The 14315-nt window shown below is 41.5% G+C and overlaps 1 protein-coding gene across 3 annotated transcripts in view; it reads left to right on the forward strand.

Annotated features, from left to right (window-relative positions):
* dspb (desmoplakin b) overlaps positions 1–13194 on the forward strand; it is a 57975-nt gene extending 44781 nt beyond the window's left edge. For 2 of the 3 annotated variants that reach the window (XM_082147106.1, XM_082147107.1), the window contains 6 exons: positions 1615–1777; positions 3458–3541; positions 4276–4383; positions 4493–4591; positions 6716–8542; positions 9464–13194. In XM_082147106.1, the coding sequence (XP_082003232.1) occupies positions 1615–1777; positions 3458–3541; positions 4276–4383; positions 4493–4591; positions 6716–8542; positions 9464–12703 (5521 nt within the window). In that variant the 3' untranslated portion in view covers positions 12704–13194. The remainder of the gene's footprint in view (positions 1–1614; positions 1778–3457; positions 3542–4275; positions 4384–4492; positions 4592–6715; positions 8543–9463) is intronic. The other variant, XM_082147108.1, reaches the window with a different exon arrangement.
* The last annotated feature ends 1121 nt before the right edge of the window (positions 13195–14315 follow it).

Consider the following 14315-nt stretch of genomic DNA (forward strand, 5'->3'; position numbering starts at 1 on the left):
AAAGTGCCTCCTGATCTATCCAAACACCTGAAGCGCATTTTCAGTATGCCGAACGTTCGTTCAATTACACAGCGTGTTTGTGTGTGTTTTCGATTAAAGTGCATTTCACTCATTGTTGCTGGCATCAAAAATGGTGTCATCAGCCATGTCTTTAACGGATACCCGTTGTCCCCTAATAGCCACCCATCCAACGGGGGATTCCCCTCGAAGATGGCAGGAATGGCAGAGTTTGCCAGTATGAATGAGTCGTGGCTCGAGCCAGGATAATTCGCAAAGACATGGGTGATTTTACTATAAGCATCGCAAATGACTTGTACGTTGATTGAATAGGTTCCCTTGCGGTTGATGTATACAAGTGCGTTTTCTGATGGGGCACGTAGCTGCACATGGGTGCAGTCTATAACACCAAGGACACCAGGGAACCCATACTTCGCACAAAATGCCTGCTTTGCTCTTTCCTGGCTGTCAGGTGTGACGGGGAATTTGATGTATTCCCCAGCATGTCGGACTAGACCTGATGTAACTGCATGTATAGCCGAACTTATGGCAGATTGTGAAATGCCTCCAATGGAGCTAAGGGGGTGCTGGAACGACCCAGATGCATAGAAATACAATGCCGCTGTAACCTTTACTGCAACGGGGAAGGCATAGGGACAGGGTGCATCAGTCCCCAGCTCATCTGCCAGGAGATGGCAGATGTCTGTCACAGCCTGGCGGGTCAGACGTAGCTTACGTACGCATTCCTCCTCACTGAGGGAGAGGTAGGTCTGTCTGGGCCGGTATACCCTCTCCCTCCGGCGTCTAATTCTTTGTCCCAAGACATACTCCATCTCACTGTGCAAAAGAAAAAAATATGAGCAAGCTCAACTTAACTGGTAAGTTGAAGACTAAGGTTTTTAATGTAGGCTACTTACATTATGGTAAAGGTGATTTCACAGTCTTCCGATTTTTTTTTTCCTGGTTCTTGACGGACAAACCAATTTGTCAGAGGTCCTTATATACATATATGTCTTGCCACTATTGGGCAAACAGGTCTGATCCTTAATTACTACAATTAGCCTGAAAAATTTGTAAGCTACATTTATGCCTATTTTTTCACATCTTCGTGCACACCACAATGATTTCCGTCATCTCATGTGTTAATATTTTTTATTGTAACAATTTATGATGTGCAAAAATAACTGTTGCATCTGTGTAGATTACATAAGCAAAGTATATGCGCGTTGTGCACGCTATACATTATGGTCAAGCATGCGCCCTTAAAATAGCATAATGAACAACGCGCAACGCGCCACTGACTTTAGACTAGGTTTTTTCTGGTCAGTGGCGCAATTGTTTTATGGAACAGGAAAATAGCATGAGGGAACGTTTGCGCCAGAACACGCCTCCTCTTTGCGCTGAACCGCCCCGGGGAGCGCAAGTGTATTTCTTAGTTAACCGACGCGCGTCTGAGGAGGGAAAAGTCCGCTTTGCGCGGGTGCAAAATAGGAATGATACATGCGTCGCTGTACAAAGTCAATTGCGCTGGGTGCAAGATAGGGCCCAATGTTTGTTCCTCCAGCTGTAGAACTACATGAATCAGCTTATTTTGCTAATGACGCTGTTTCATCTCAGGTGTGATGACCTGGACTCTTACCTTCCTCATCTTCAGCGATACCTGCAGTCCAGTTCTCATCTCAGTGGCTGGATCCACGAAACCCAACGACAGATCGACTCTCAGCAGTCCGTCAAGACCGATGACATCACCGTTTACGACCAACTCGTCGACCAACAGAAAGTGAGCTTGGAAAACATGTTCTTGACCAAATAACTAAAACCATCACCCAAAAAACTAAAGTCATTTCAACCAGTGTCATTTTAGTATCATTGAGACGCTATTAAGAATTTTTCATTTTATATTTGAGTTAGTTTTAGTGATTGTGTGATACACTCAGATTGGGTCGTCGATTTCCAGCCCAAAGCTCTTTAAAACCAAGAGAAGAAGAAAAGAAAAACACCCAAAACGTATACTTCCAAAATAATGTGATAGAATTGTATTGCCATGTTAAACAAGGTTGATAAGGGCCATTTTTATCTAACAAAATCATCATGACAAAATAAAATAATAGAAATGAATCGATTTCCCAGGGGGAGCAACGCAACAGGAAAACTGATCATGGCAAATACATTGAAAGAAACTTAGAAAATGTGACTAAAATGTAGAAAGTACTGAATGTCATCAAGGAATTAACAGACAACTTTATTTCTCGGAAACATGCAGACATCATTTTAAATGTCAATGGTAAGAATAGAGCAATTCAAGTGCAAAAAACCCCGGAATAAATGATTGGAATATGCAACTTAAGCAACATTTGAGTTTATAGTCTCTCTCTCTCTCTCACTCACACACACACACACACACACACACACACACACACACACACACACACACACACACATCTCACACACATCTCACACACGCACATCTCAAACACACACTTTCACTCACGCACATCTCACACACACACATCTCTCTCACACACATCTCACACACATCTCACACACATCTCACACACACACACACACACACACACACACACACACACACACACACACACACACACACACACACATTTCACACATGCACATCTCACACGTCACACATACACACACACCATAACAGCCGAAAATGTAATTCATTGATACATACTGTATGATAATCAGACAACAATAAAATGAACAACAACACTAGATAATACAATTTTTAGACAAACTTTGACGTTGGCTTGAGAGAGCCGAGCCAGAAAGACTGAAGTTTGAAGGTTTTACATTTAAAATAGTTTTAAGTTTTAGTTTAGTAGTTTTAAAAGCTAGAAATTTGCATGAATGGATAAACGGGTGGATGGATGGATTTTGAAGGTTATACAGTATCAGAAAAACATTGATATTCTGGAACATCATATTAGAATGATAGGATCATGTGACACTGAAGACTGGAGTAATGATGCTGAAAATTCAGCTTTGATCACAGGAATAAATGACACTTTACTATATATTCACATAGACAACAGCTGATTTACATTATAATAATATTTCAAAATTTTTACTGTATTTTTGATCATATAAACGCTGCTTTGGAGAGTAGTAGAGACTCTTTCAATAACATTAAGTAATGTTAAGTAAACATTTCAGTTTTAGTTATTTTAGTACATCAAGTTAAATTAAATAAAAGTGAGAAATGTTGCTTTGCCAATTAGCTGAATTAATATAAATGTAAGTGTTTTTATTTCAGTTAATGTTCATTTTATTTCAAGTCACGGAAATGTTTTTTAAATGGTTCTAGTGAACTAGGATATCCCTGATTTCATCAGAATCCTCTCAGCCTTATTCACTGAGTTGACTTGTTTGATTTAACTGAAGTTTAATTAAACATTAAAAGGCTTCATTTAACATGTGTGCTCTTCTATAATGTGTGCAGGCGTTAAACTCTGATATAAAGGCCAAGAGAGAGCTGTTGGAGACGGTGCAGAAACATGGCGACGCCTGCATAAATGCCATCAAGGTATTCTTCAGTTTCCACACTAATGATGATGTATCATTATTAAAACATCAAATTATAATAATTTGCCTTTGTCTCTGAAATTACTTTTTGCCTGATGTTCTCCAATTAACAATTATTATGGTTACACTTTACATTAGTTAACATGAACTAATGATGAAAAATACATTTATTAATCTTAATGTTGATTTCAACATTTGCTAATTAAAATCAAAAGTTGCATGTTAATATATATATATATATATATATCCTGAACTAACAAAGGGAAATTGTATTTTTTTTATTAATGTCAACAATGATTAATAAATACTGTAGCAAATATATTTCTCATTGATTGTTAATGTTAGTTAATGCATTATCTAATTATAAAGTGTTTCCATAGTTATTGCTTACATAATTGCAAAATTTTAACTATAATATCGCCCAGCTCTAATCTGCTATAAGGCAAACATAAACATAAACCTTAACATCATGGGATTATGTATGCATTATACAAATACAAAATTAAAACGATAACACTTTACAATACGGTTCATTAGTTAATTACCTTAGTTAACATGAACTAAGAATGAACAATACTTCTACAGCATTTATTAATCTTAGTTAATATTAAATTCAACATTTACTAATACGTTATTAAAATCAAAGGTTGTATTGGTTAACATTAGTTAATAATTCATAATTAATAGTGCATAATTCATAATTCATAATTAATAGTGTGAACTGTCTCTCTGTAGAACTATGAGCTTGAATTAGCATCTTATGGAGCTGGACTGGAAACTTTGCTCAACATCCCCATCAAGAGGATTGTGCTTCAGTCCCCATCTTCCTTTATATCAGAAGAGGTACACCTACACACACACACACTTTCCCAGCCAACACAAACATTCATTTTATTGCAATGTTGTCTTATTATAATAGCATATTTTTGTATTACTTGTCTTCGTCCCCTAGGTCTCTTCTCTAAATGCACACTACTTAGAATTGCTCACCCGCTCAAGTGATCACCACAAACTTCTCACGGCTTCCCAGAAGAACATGCAAGAACTGAAGGTATGTAAAGACACCTGTGTTTCGGCACAGCACTCTCTAACCCTGACCCTGGGGATGCACGATTCATGCAAACACACACACACACACACACACACACACACACACACACACACACACACACACACACACACACACAAATCATATCTCTGTGAGTTTAGCTCAACATGCGCCAACCATCTTCTCAACTTGTAATGACAAGGCTGTTGTCAACAACTGTGGTTTTCCACAAAAATAAAAGCTCCATGGTTTAACATTTGAAAATGAAGAAATTATGAAAGCCGTAAATAGTAGTATTGTAATTTTACAGCTATACTGTAAATACAATTATTATTGTAATTTTTTTAATATGCAATATTTTTTTATTTTTTTTAGAGTGCAATAGTACAAAATAGTAATATTTCTAGAATATCTTGATAAGTTTAAGCTAATTATGTTTAATCGATTTGACAGCACTAATAAAACTTTAAACTCATCTATCATAAAAGTTTGTTTTACACACACATTATATAAACACAAACTTTTATGATAGATGAGATTAATCGTGATTAATTGATTTGACAGCACAGCACTAGTGTATGTATATATATTAGGGGTGTAACGATACGCGTATTCGTATCGAACCGTTCGGTACGAGGCTTTCGGTTCGGTTTTCGGTACGCATTACGTACCGAACGGTTCGTTGGACCATTTTTTCTGCCGACCAAAATTTCGTTATTTCAAATGAAGGCGCGTCGCGGGTGGCAAGCGCGCTCATAGAGGCTGGCGCGACCACAACATCAACTGGCAAATGCAATGTAAGGAACGAAACTGAGCTACTCTTATTGTGTTTGTGTGGACCGTTTATCAGTTTTGACCTGTGAAGCGGGACTCGCGAGCCCTATGCGCGAGCCTGATCAAGCAACACCACACAGCGCTAAGAGATCCTCCAGACCAGTAAAGAAAGCATTTGAATTTCAAATGCTTTTTGAATTCGCCACAGAAGTAATAACATCGCTGCGAGATCTAGTGAGAAACATGCACATATCTCTGTTATTAACGGATCAAACAACGCTGACGTGGAAACCAGGAAGAAACATCGTGCCATGATCTGGCCGGTGTCCACAGATCAGCAACATTCACCGTGGAATGGATTTGCTGTAGTAACACTAACTGCAAGGTATGGAAGTTTGTCAGGAATAGTGGGCTATAATGCTTTCAAGTAACATTACGTCTGTTTTATTTTGACATTATGAATACAATTGCTGCCCTCAAATGTTAATCTGAACTAAAATAAACCTTTGTTTATAACTAGCCTACTACTACAATATTACATTTCATTTTGTCCAAGGAGCTGTTTTGTTTTATATGCTCATAAGAGTCAAGTATAGCTCCATTATTGCTCAGTAAAAAAAGCAACTAAAAAAATCATCCTTTATGATGTTAGTTTCATTAAATAAAATAAAAATAAAAATAATTCAAGGAAATTTCTCTGGCATTTATTTATTTTTGCTGTAGCCTATGGAAAACATACCGAACCGAACCGTACCGAACCGTGACACAAGTGTATCGTATCGAACCGAACCGTGAATTTTGTGAACCGTTACACCCCTAATATATATATATATATATATATATATATATCATTTTTTGGCCAAATTGTGCTGTCAATAAAAAAATATATCACAAAATTGCAATAGGACTTTTGGTAACACTTTATTTCCATAGTCCACTTTAGACATTTTACTAACTATAAGTAACTTAGTAACTACCGGTCATTAGAGTATTAGTAGACTGTCTGCTTAATATCTGCTAAGACTTTATTTTGATGATCCCCAACAGATATTCTACTGACTATGAGTTACTTTGCAAGTACATGTCAACTTACTCTAACCCGAATCCTAACCCAACAGTCTACTAATACTCTAATGAGAGTTAGTTGATGTAGTTGCAAAGTTACTTATAGTTAGTAGAGTATTTAAAGTTGGCTATCGGGAATTTATTTTTTATTTTTTCAGATCGTGTTGCCCTACCTAACCCTAAATCTGCTTCTGTGAACACACACATTCTTTAATAGTTTTAGGACTCAAGTCAACAGACATTTTGACCAAATGTCAAGTGTAATGTTTTGTGCTGTGTTTTCTGCAGATGATGAATACCGAGATTGGGATGCGCAATGAGGAAATTCAGCAGTTGAAAGACGCCATTGCGGATCACGCTGCCACGAATGCCTCTTTGCAGGAGGCTCTCCTTAAATACAAGCAGGAGCTGAATGACTCCCAGACACACCTGCTTTCTCTGGAAGAGGTGAAGAGGACTGAGACTTTGAAGTGTATGGCCACACAGGACAGCCTTGAGTCTTCTACAAACCGTCTTCAAGAGCTTATGGACGAAGTACGTCGCCTCAAACAACAGTTGGAAGATATTGAGAGGAAGAAGAAGGTCGTGGAAGAGCGTTATACGTTTTTGCAGGAAGAACATGATCAATCCATGCGCAAGAAAGTCAAAGAACTCGAGCAGGCCAGCTGGGCTAAGCTAGATCTAGAGAAGACGGTGTCTGAAAGGACCCGAGAGCTGGAGCGTCTGCGCAAGGAGTTGGATGACGAGGCTCAGCGCTTCAAGGAGGCGCAGACGGAGCTGGCAAAGGTAAGGCAGGAGCACAGCATACTGATACGAGAGGTGAAACAGACCTACGAGTCTCAAATCCTCATTACTCAGACCAGCATGCAAAAGCTTTCGCAGCAGAAGGAAAGTGATTCTGCCTCCATGCAGCTGGAGATTGAAAGAGTAGAGGGAGAATCTAGGGAGTTGAAGGAGCAGCTGCAAAGGCTTCGTCTCTCCCTCAACCAAGAGGAGCTCGAAAGGAGACACTTGGAAGAGGAGGTGCAGAGACTTAGTGCTTTGAATACAGAGGAAAGCCGAAAGAGGCATGAGCTGGAAGCTCAAGTCCAGTCGATGCTTAGTCAGAAACGTGAAGCAGACAACAAAACAAAGGAGGTACAAGAGAGCTCTAATCGGACATTGCAGGAGAAGAGTAGTGAGATCAACTGTCTCACACGGTGTCTTGAGGAGGAGCGGCATCTGAAAAGATCTTTAGAGACTGAGATAAGGCGACTGGAAGGGGTGTTAGCCGACCTCAAAACTAAGAACGAAGCCTCGAATGGGGAGTTGGTGCAGCTTCGCTCCTCCCACAGTCAATTGAGCCTCATCCGGGTGGAGTTGGAGGCCCATGCCCTTGAGAAGGGACGGTTTGAACAAACTATCGCACGCCTACAAGCACGCATTCAAGAGCTCCAGGAGGAGCTGAAGCGCCTGGAAAGCGAGTTGGAGAAACAGCGGAAAGTGGCAGAAGAGGAGGCCAGCAAGCGCAGGAGAACGGAGACGCAACTTGAAAAGAGTAGCCAGGCCATGCGGGAGTACACCACTACAATCACCACACTGCGTAAGAGCCAGGAAGAGACCAGTCTTGAGGCAAAACATGCGGATAACGAATCCAAGCAGTTGCAGGAGGCCTTAGACCGTGCTCTGAAGGAGAACAAAGCTTCTTCTCAGAGCTTGGCTGCCTTGAAAGCTGAAATGAACACTTTGAAACTACAGCTCACGCAGGAGCAAGGGCGCGTCCAAGACTTCAACCAGCGCTACGAGACCCTTCACCGTAGCATGGAAGAAAAGACTTGTGCATTGAACATAGGCACTGCTGAAACTGAGCGCCTGCAGAGGCTCACCGAAACTCTTACTAAAGATCGCCTCCGCCTGGAAGAGGAGTTGCGCTCCGTGCGTCTAGAACACGAGGAGCTGCTCAAAGACAGAAACCGTGGAAATCGGGAAATGGCTGAGCAAGTCACAGCTTTGCAGAAACAGCTTGAGTCCAGCCAGCGTGCCGGTGCAGAGCATGACAGGCTTATGCGACAGCTCTCCCGAGAGAGAGAAAAACTGCAACTGGAGATAGAAAATGTACAAAAACAAGCCAGAGAGGTACTAGGATAAATAGAAACTAGAGTTCTCGAGTTTTATCCTTAAATTCTGTAGATTAAGATGTAGCTGGCTGCATGCATCTCTCTCTCTATCTCTCTCTCTCTCTCTCTCTCTCTCTATCTCTCTCTCTCTCTCTCTCTCACTGCATTCTGAAAATGGTTATTCTTGACATGGCCCACTAAGAATCTGCACCATTTTTGCACGTCTTAATGTGCATGTTTCATCTATCTCTGCACCTCACCCTGCAGAATAATCAGATTTGCATCTTAATTACCTTACAAGCTTCCATGCTGCACGCTTTTTTGCATTATGAGCAACAGCATCCAATCACATACATCCACATTCAGATGACACTTAATGTATTTGTACAGTCTTGTCCAAACCACCTCTGAGATGCATCACTTTAGCCTCAATCGTTTGTGGCATCCTCTGTGATTTTGATCCTTTAGAACAGGGATGTCAAACCCTGGTCCTGGTGGTCTACTGTCTTGTAGCTCTAATTCTAATCAAACACACCTGAACCAGCTAATCAAGGTGTTCAGAATTGCTTGAAAATAACAGGTAGGTGTGATGGAGCATAAGGATGCCCTCCAGGAGCAGGTTTGGCTATCCCTTCTTTAGAAGCTAAGCCATGTAGGCTACTTAGCTTGAAAACCAATCAGTTCTGTTTTATAATTGACAATGAATGCAACAAATCTTTGTCATATCTGAAAAATCATATACAGAAATATCAACTGTGAAATATACAGTACAATACTTGAAGTGGATCAAACCCTTCCATTAAAGTTATACATCATTTTTTAACAAGACCCATTCTTGTCTTAGGACAACTTTGATTAACTTTTTTGATCCACTTCAAATGTTGACTACTGTTTTTTAAATGATAGAACACTGATTTTATTTTTTACATTTTTGTTGCAGACTTCCTCCGTGATCCAGACGTCCCAATCCCAGTGCAGCAATCTACAGCAAGAACGAGATGGTCTCCTCAAGAAAACGACAGCAATGGAACAGGAAATGATGCGCTTGAAAAGGCTGGAAGACGAGCTAGCACGAATCAAACTCTCACTGGAGTCTGAAATACGTCTCAAATCACAGATGCAGGAGGATAATGAGAGGATCAAGAAGGAATTTACCCAGTGGAAGAGCAAATGTGCGATTCACGAGGAGCAACTTCGACAGCACATCTCAGAGCGCTCTGGCCTGGAGGGACAATTTAACTCCGTCAACACCGAGATGGAGAGGTTGAGGACTCATCTGATGGACGCTGAAGAACGCTACAGGCTGTTGTTGCAGAACATGGAACGAGAAAGGGGACAGATGCAGGCGCTGCAGAAGGAGTTGCAGAGACTGCAGGAGAAACCAGACGCTGCTGCCAAATACACTCAGACAGACCAAACCGATGACTCCTCACTGGTCTTCGAAGGCGTCCGCAAGAAGGTCACGGCACAGCAACTACGTGACTGCGGTGTGATTGACAAGGTGACATTTGAGCAGTTGATGAATGGCCAGCGGACTGTTCAGGATGTATCTGTTGACATCAGGCTCAATCTTAAAGGCACAGGAGCCATTGCCGGGCTGGCAGCAGGACCTAAAGGCAAGATGACCTTCACGGAGGCCAAAAAACAAAAGATGATTTCAGACGAGAGTGGAAACATGTTGCTGGAGGCTCAAGCTGCCACAGGGTTCATCATAGATCCCCGAGCTAATGTGAAGATGACTGTTGAGGAGGCTTGTCTGAATGGACTTGTGGATGAAGCTAACAAGCAGCAGCTGTTGATTGCAGAGGCCGCCTGTGTTGGGTTCAGGGATCCCAAAACTGCAAAACTCCTGCCAGCTAGCCAAGCCATGAAAAAAGGAATAATCGACCGGGAAACAGCTCTGCGTCTCCTGCAAGCACAAGAGGCGGCGGGAGGCATCCTTGATCCTATCCTTAGCGTCTACCTCTCCAAAGATACTGCCATGGACCGTGACCTTGTTGATGAGGATCTTTATCAAGCTCTAAATGCCAGACCAGATTGCTACATTGATCCAGACACTGGTCTACATGCTAGCTATGTTACTGTCAAGAAGCGATGCAAGGCTGACCTCAGCACTGGCTTGCTCCTGCTTCCGGCTCCAGAGAAACCCTTGACTGTACAGGGACTGCGTAGCGAAGTTAACGTATCGGCTTTGGTGGATGCAAAATTGCTGGAACCTTCGGACGTGGATCATCTGAGAGAGGGCAAGATTACCAGCCAAGACATTGAACACAGGCTTCGGGCTTATCTCAGAGGGTCAACTTGCATTGCCGGGATTTATGACGAGGCCAACGACTGTACCTTGCCTATCTACCAGGCCATGAAGAATGGGCTTCTGCGACCAGGCACTACCTTGGAGCTTCTGGAGGCCCAGGCCGCCTCAGGCTTCATGATTGATCCCATTCACAATGAGTACTATACAGTCGAGGAGGCCTGTAAGAAAGGACTGGTGGGTGTGGAGTTCAAAGACAAGCTTCTGTCCGCTGAGAGAGCAGTAACTGGGTACAAAGACCCAGGCACCAACAAGATGATTTCCCTGTTTGAAGCTATTGAACGAGGTCTCATAGAGAAAGGTCATGGCATTCGCCTACTTGAGGCTCAGATTGCAAGTGGTGGCATCATTGACCCTAAACACAGTCACCGAATTGATGTTGCTGTGGCGTACCAAAAAGGCTACTTTGATGAGGAGATGAACCAGATTCTTAAATATGAAGGAGATGACACAAAGGGTTTCTTCGACCCAAACACTGAGGACAATTTGACCTACTTGCAGCTAAAGAGCCGCTGCATCGCAGACAAGACGACGGGACTGGTGCTTCTGTCTCTTTATGATAAGAAAAAGATGCAGCAGAAGAACTCCTCGAGGAAGAGACGGGTACTGATAGTTGATCCAGAAAGTAATAAAGAAATGACGGTACGTGAAGCCTACGAGAAGAAGCTCATAGACTACGAGACCTTTCTGGAATTGTCTCAGCAAGAGTGTGAGTGGGAAGAAACTGTAATCACTGCTGCCGATGGCTCAACCAGCACAGCTATAATGGACATGCAAACAGGCATTCAGTACGACTTGAAAGAACTGCTTGCTAAGGGAGTGATTAGCCAAGATGTCCTTGATAAATACCATTCGGGAAGTGTCACCCTTACTGAGTTGGCAGATATGATCACCAAAAAGGCAAAGACCCTCAGCAAACCCCTCAGCTCCTCTGTGTCCTCATCATCATCATCATCCTCATCCCAGATGACCATGAAAAGTCAGACAATCAAAACCGAAACTGTTAAAACAGTCGAGAGCATCTCCACTCTGCAAGATCCATTCTCAACAAACTCCTCCAAGCATATTTCCAGCATGTCAGTCAGACTGACCCCATTAGTAGAAATAATTGAGGAACAGAATCCAGTTGGAGCAATTTTTGACACAGAGAAGCTGGAGAAGATCAGTGTGTGTGACGCTATGAAGCGAGGAATCATCGATTCCATCACAGGACAACGACTCCTGGAGGCACAAGCTTGCACCGGTGGGATTGTGAACCCTGAAAACGGTCGTCGCATGTCTATTCAGGAAGCGACCCGCGTCGGTGTCCTCGATGAGGAAATGGCTAACAGGATAAAACCTGCCCAGAAAGCGTATATTGGTTTTGAAGATGTGAAAACCAAGCGTAAAATGTCTGCCGCCGAGGCCGTCAAAGAAAAGTGGCTTCCGTACGAGGCTGGCCAGCGCTTCCTCGAATTCCAGTATTTAACCGGCGGGCTTTTCGACCCAGAGCTCGGGAGCAGACGTTCACTTGAGGAGGCTTTGCAACTAGGCTGGTTGGACATGAGAGCGGCTCAGAGACTCCAGGATTCACGACACCACCCAAAAACCCTGACCTGCCCCAAGACCAAGCTGAGGATATCCTACAAGGAGGCTCTGGAAGGTTGCATGAACGAGGAGAAGACGGATGTCCGAATGCTTCCCGCCGCCACGGTTTCATCACGGGGAATCAGCAGCCCCTACAACCTCTCCAATCCAGGATCTGCCTCGGGATCTCGGAGCGGATCCCGTAGAGGCAGTGTGGATTACAGTTTATCCCCTTCTTCCTCGTCTAAATACAGCAGCTTTAGCTACAGCAGAACCTCTTTCAGCTCCAGATCACTCTCCTAAACAAACATTTTGTACCGTGCAACATTATATAACACAATTATCCATCAAAGTATTTTAAGATAACAGCACGAGAATATTAGTATCGTTAATAATTATTGGAAATGTGGATGATTTTTTTTACCACCTTATGCACATGTTTGGAAAACTAAAGAAAAACCAATTGCATTTCTTAAATCTATATTGAATGTATTAATCTGGTAATATACACCTTTAATTTAGCATGTTTGCTCACATTCTGGGGGTTTATCTGCTTCTGATTTTATTAAACAGATATGAAAGTTGTTTATAACACTAGATGGGTAAAAATGTCATTTTCCTGGTTTGGTTTTTACACTAATACTGTTGAATTGCTGTATTTTTTCTAAAAGTTTCAGTGCCTTCACTTTACCTTTTGTACTAGCCTGAGTTACTCAGTGAAGTTAATAACTTACAGTGTCTGACTTCTTTTTTCAGCTTCATTGCTCAAATAAAGTAAGACCTTATAAAATGTATGGCTTGAATGAAGAATTATTACCATGGTTGCACTTTTATAAGATTTTATATTTAGGATCTAAAGCAGAGTATTTCCATGCTCAATAAATTCTAATCCAGGCCTAGCATCACAATGTTTACTTCCAAATGTTTAAATTGAAAACTAATACATTTAATTCTGTTCAATTTTATTAGTGGTTAGAACCAAACAAAGATCTAAACCTCTCTAAAGATATTCTCATTGGCCCCTTTTTTCCTGAAACTATCCAGTAAATGCCAGCCAGAATATACATGCTTAAAGACAGAAATAGTTAATATACTCTATATGCTGATATATTTATGTCAGTATGAACTCTGCTCAATTCAACCTTGTAGTTCAGGTCTAGAGATGAAGAGTGGGTCATGTAGTACGGATCCTGTTCTGAAGATTTAAAGGTATGAACAATATTATTAATTATAACACAAAATTGTAAACTAACCAGCTTTATGCTTGAAAGACTTATGCCAAGAAGCACTATGGACAGTAACAATGCTCCTGTTGTGAAAAACGCAGTATCCACACACACACATTGTGTTTTCATGTTTTATGGGGACTCTCCATAGATGTAATGATTTTAATACTGTACAAACATTATATTCTCTCCCCCTTAACCTATCCCTAAACCTACCCATCAGAAAACCTTCACCAAAACCTTTTCCCACGTGGCTGTCTGTTCCCTAAAATGTATGATCTCAGATTTTACTATCCTTGATTGGTCCCCAAAATGTAATATAAACCTATACACACACACACACACACACACACACACACACACATGCACATTCTCTCTCACACACACTCATGCACACACTGACTCACGCAGACACACACTTTTATAAGCATTATAATATGTATCATAACTGAAATCTGTGTGTGCAGAGTCCCCATAAAACCTTAAAACACAGTGTGTGCGTGTGTGTGTTTTCCGTTCACATGCATGGGACTCTTGTTTCCCTGGTTCTGTTTATGGATCTCATGTTTGGTGATATAGAACTTTCATTTCCAAAGAAGCGAAAGGAAACCTGTCATTCCTTTGCAGTGAATTAATCGAAACCACATTCAGAATATGTCTGGTATTCTTAGAGAAGTATTTTCGCAGAG

Source organism: Leuciscus leuciscus (genome assembly GCF_965113295.1).
Source record: "Leuciscus leuciscus genome assembly, chromosome: 19".
Classification (NCBI taxonomy): Eukaryota; Metazoa; Chordata; class Actinopteri; order Cypriniformes; family Leuciscidae; genus Leuciscus; species Leuciscus leuciscus.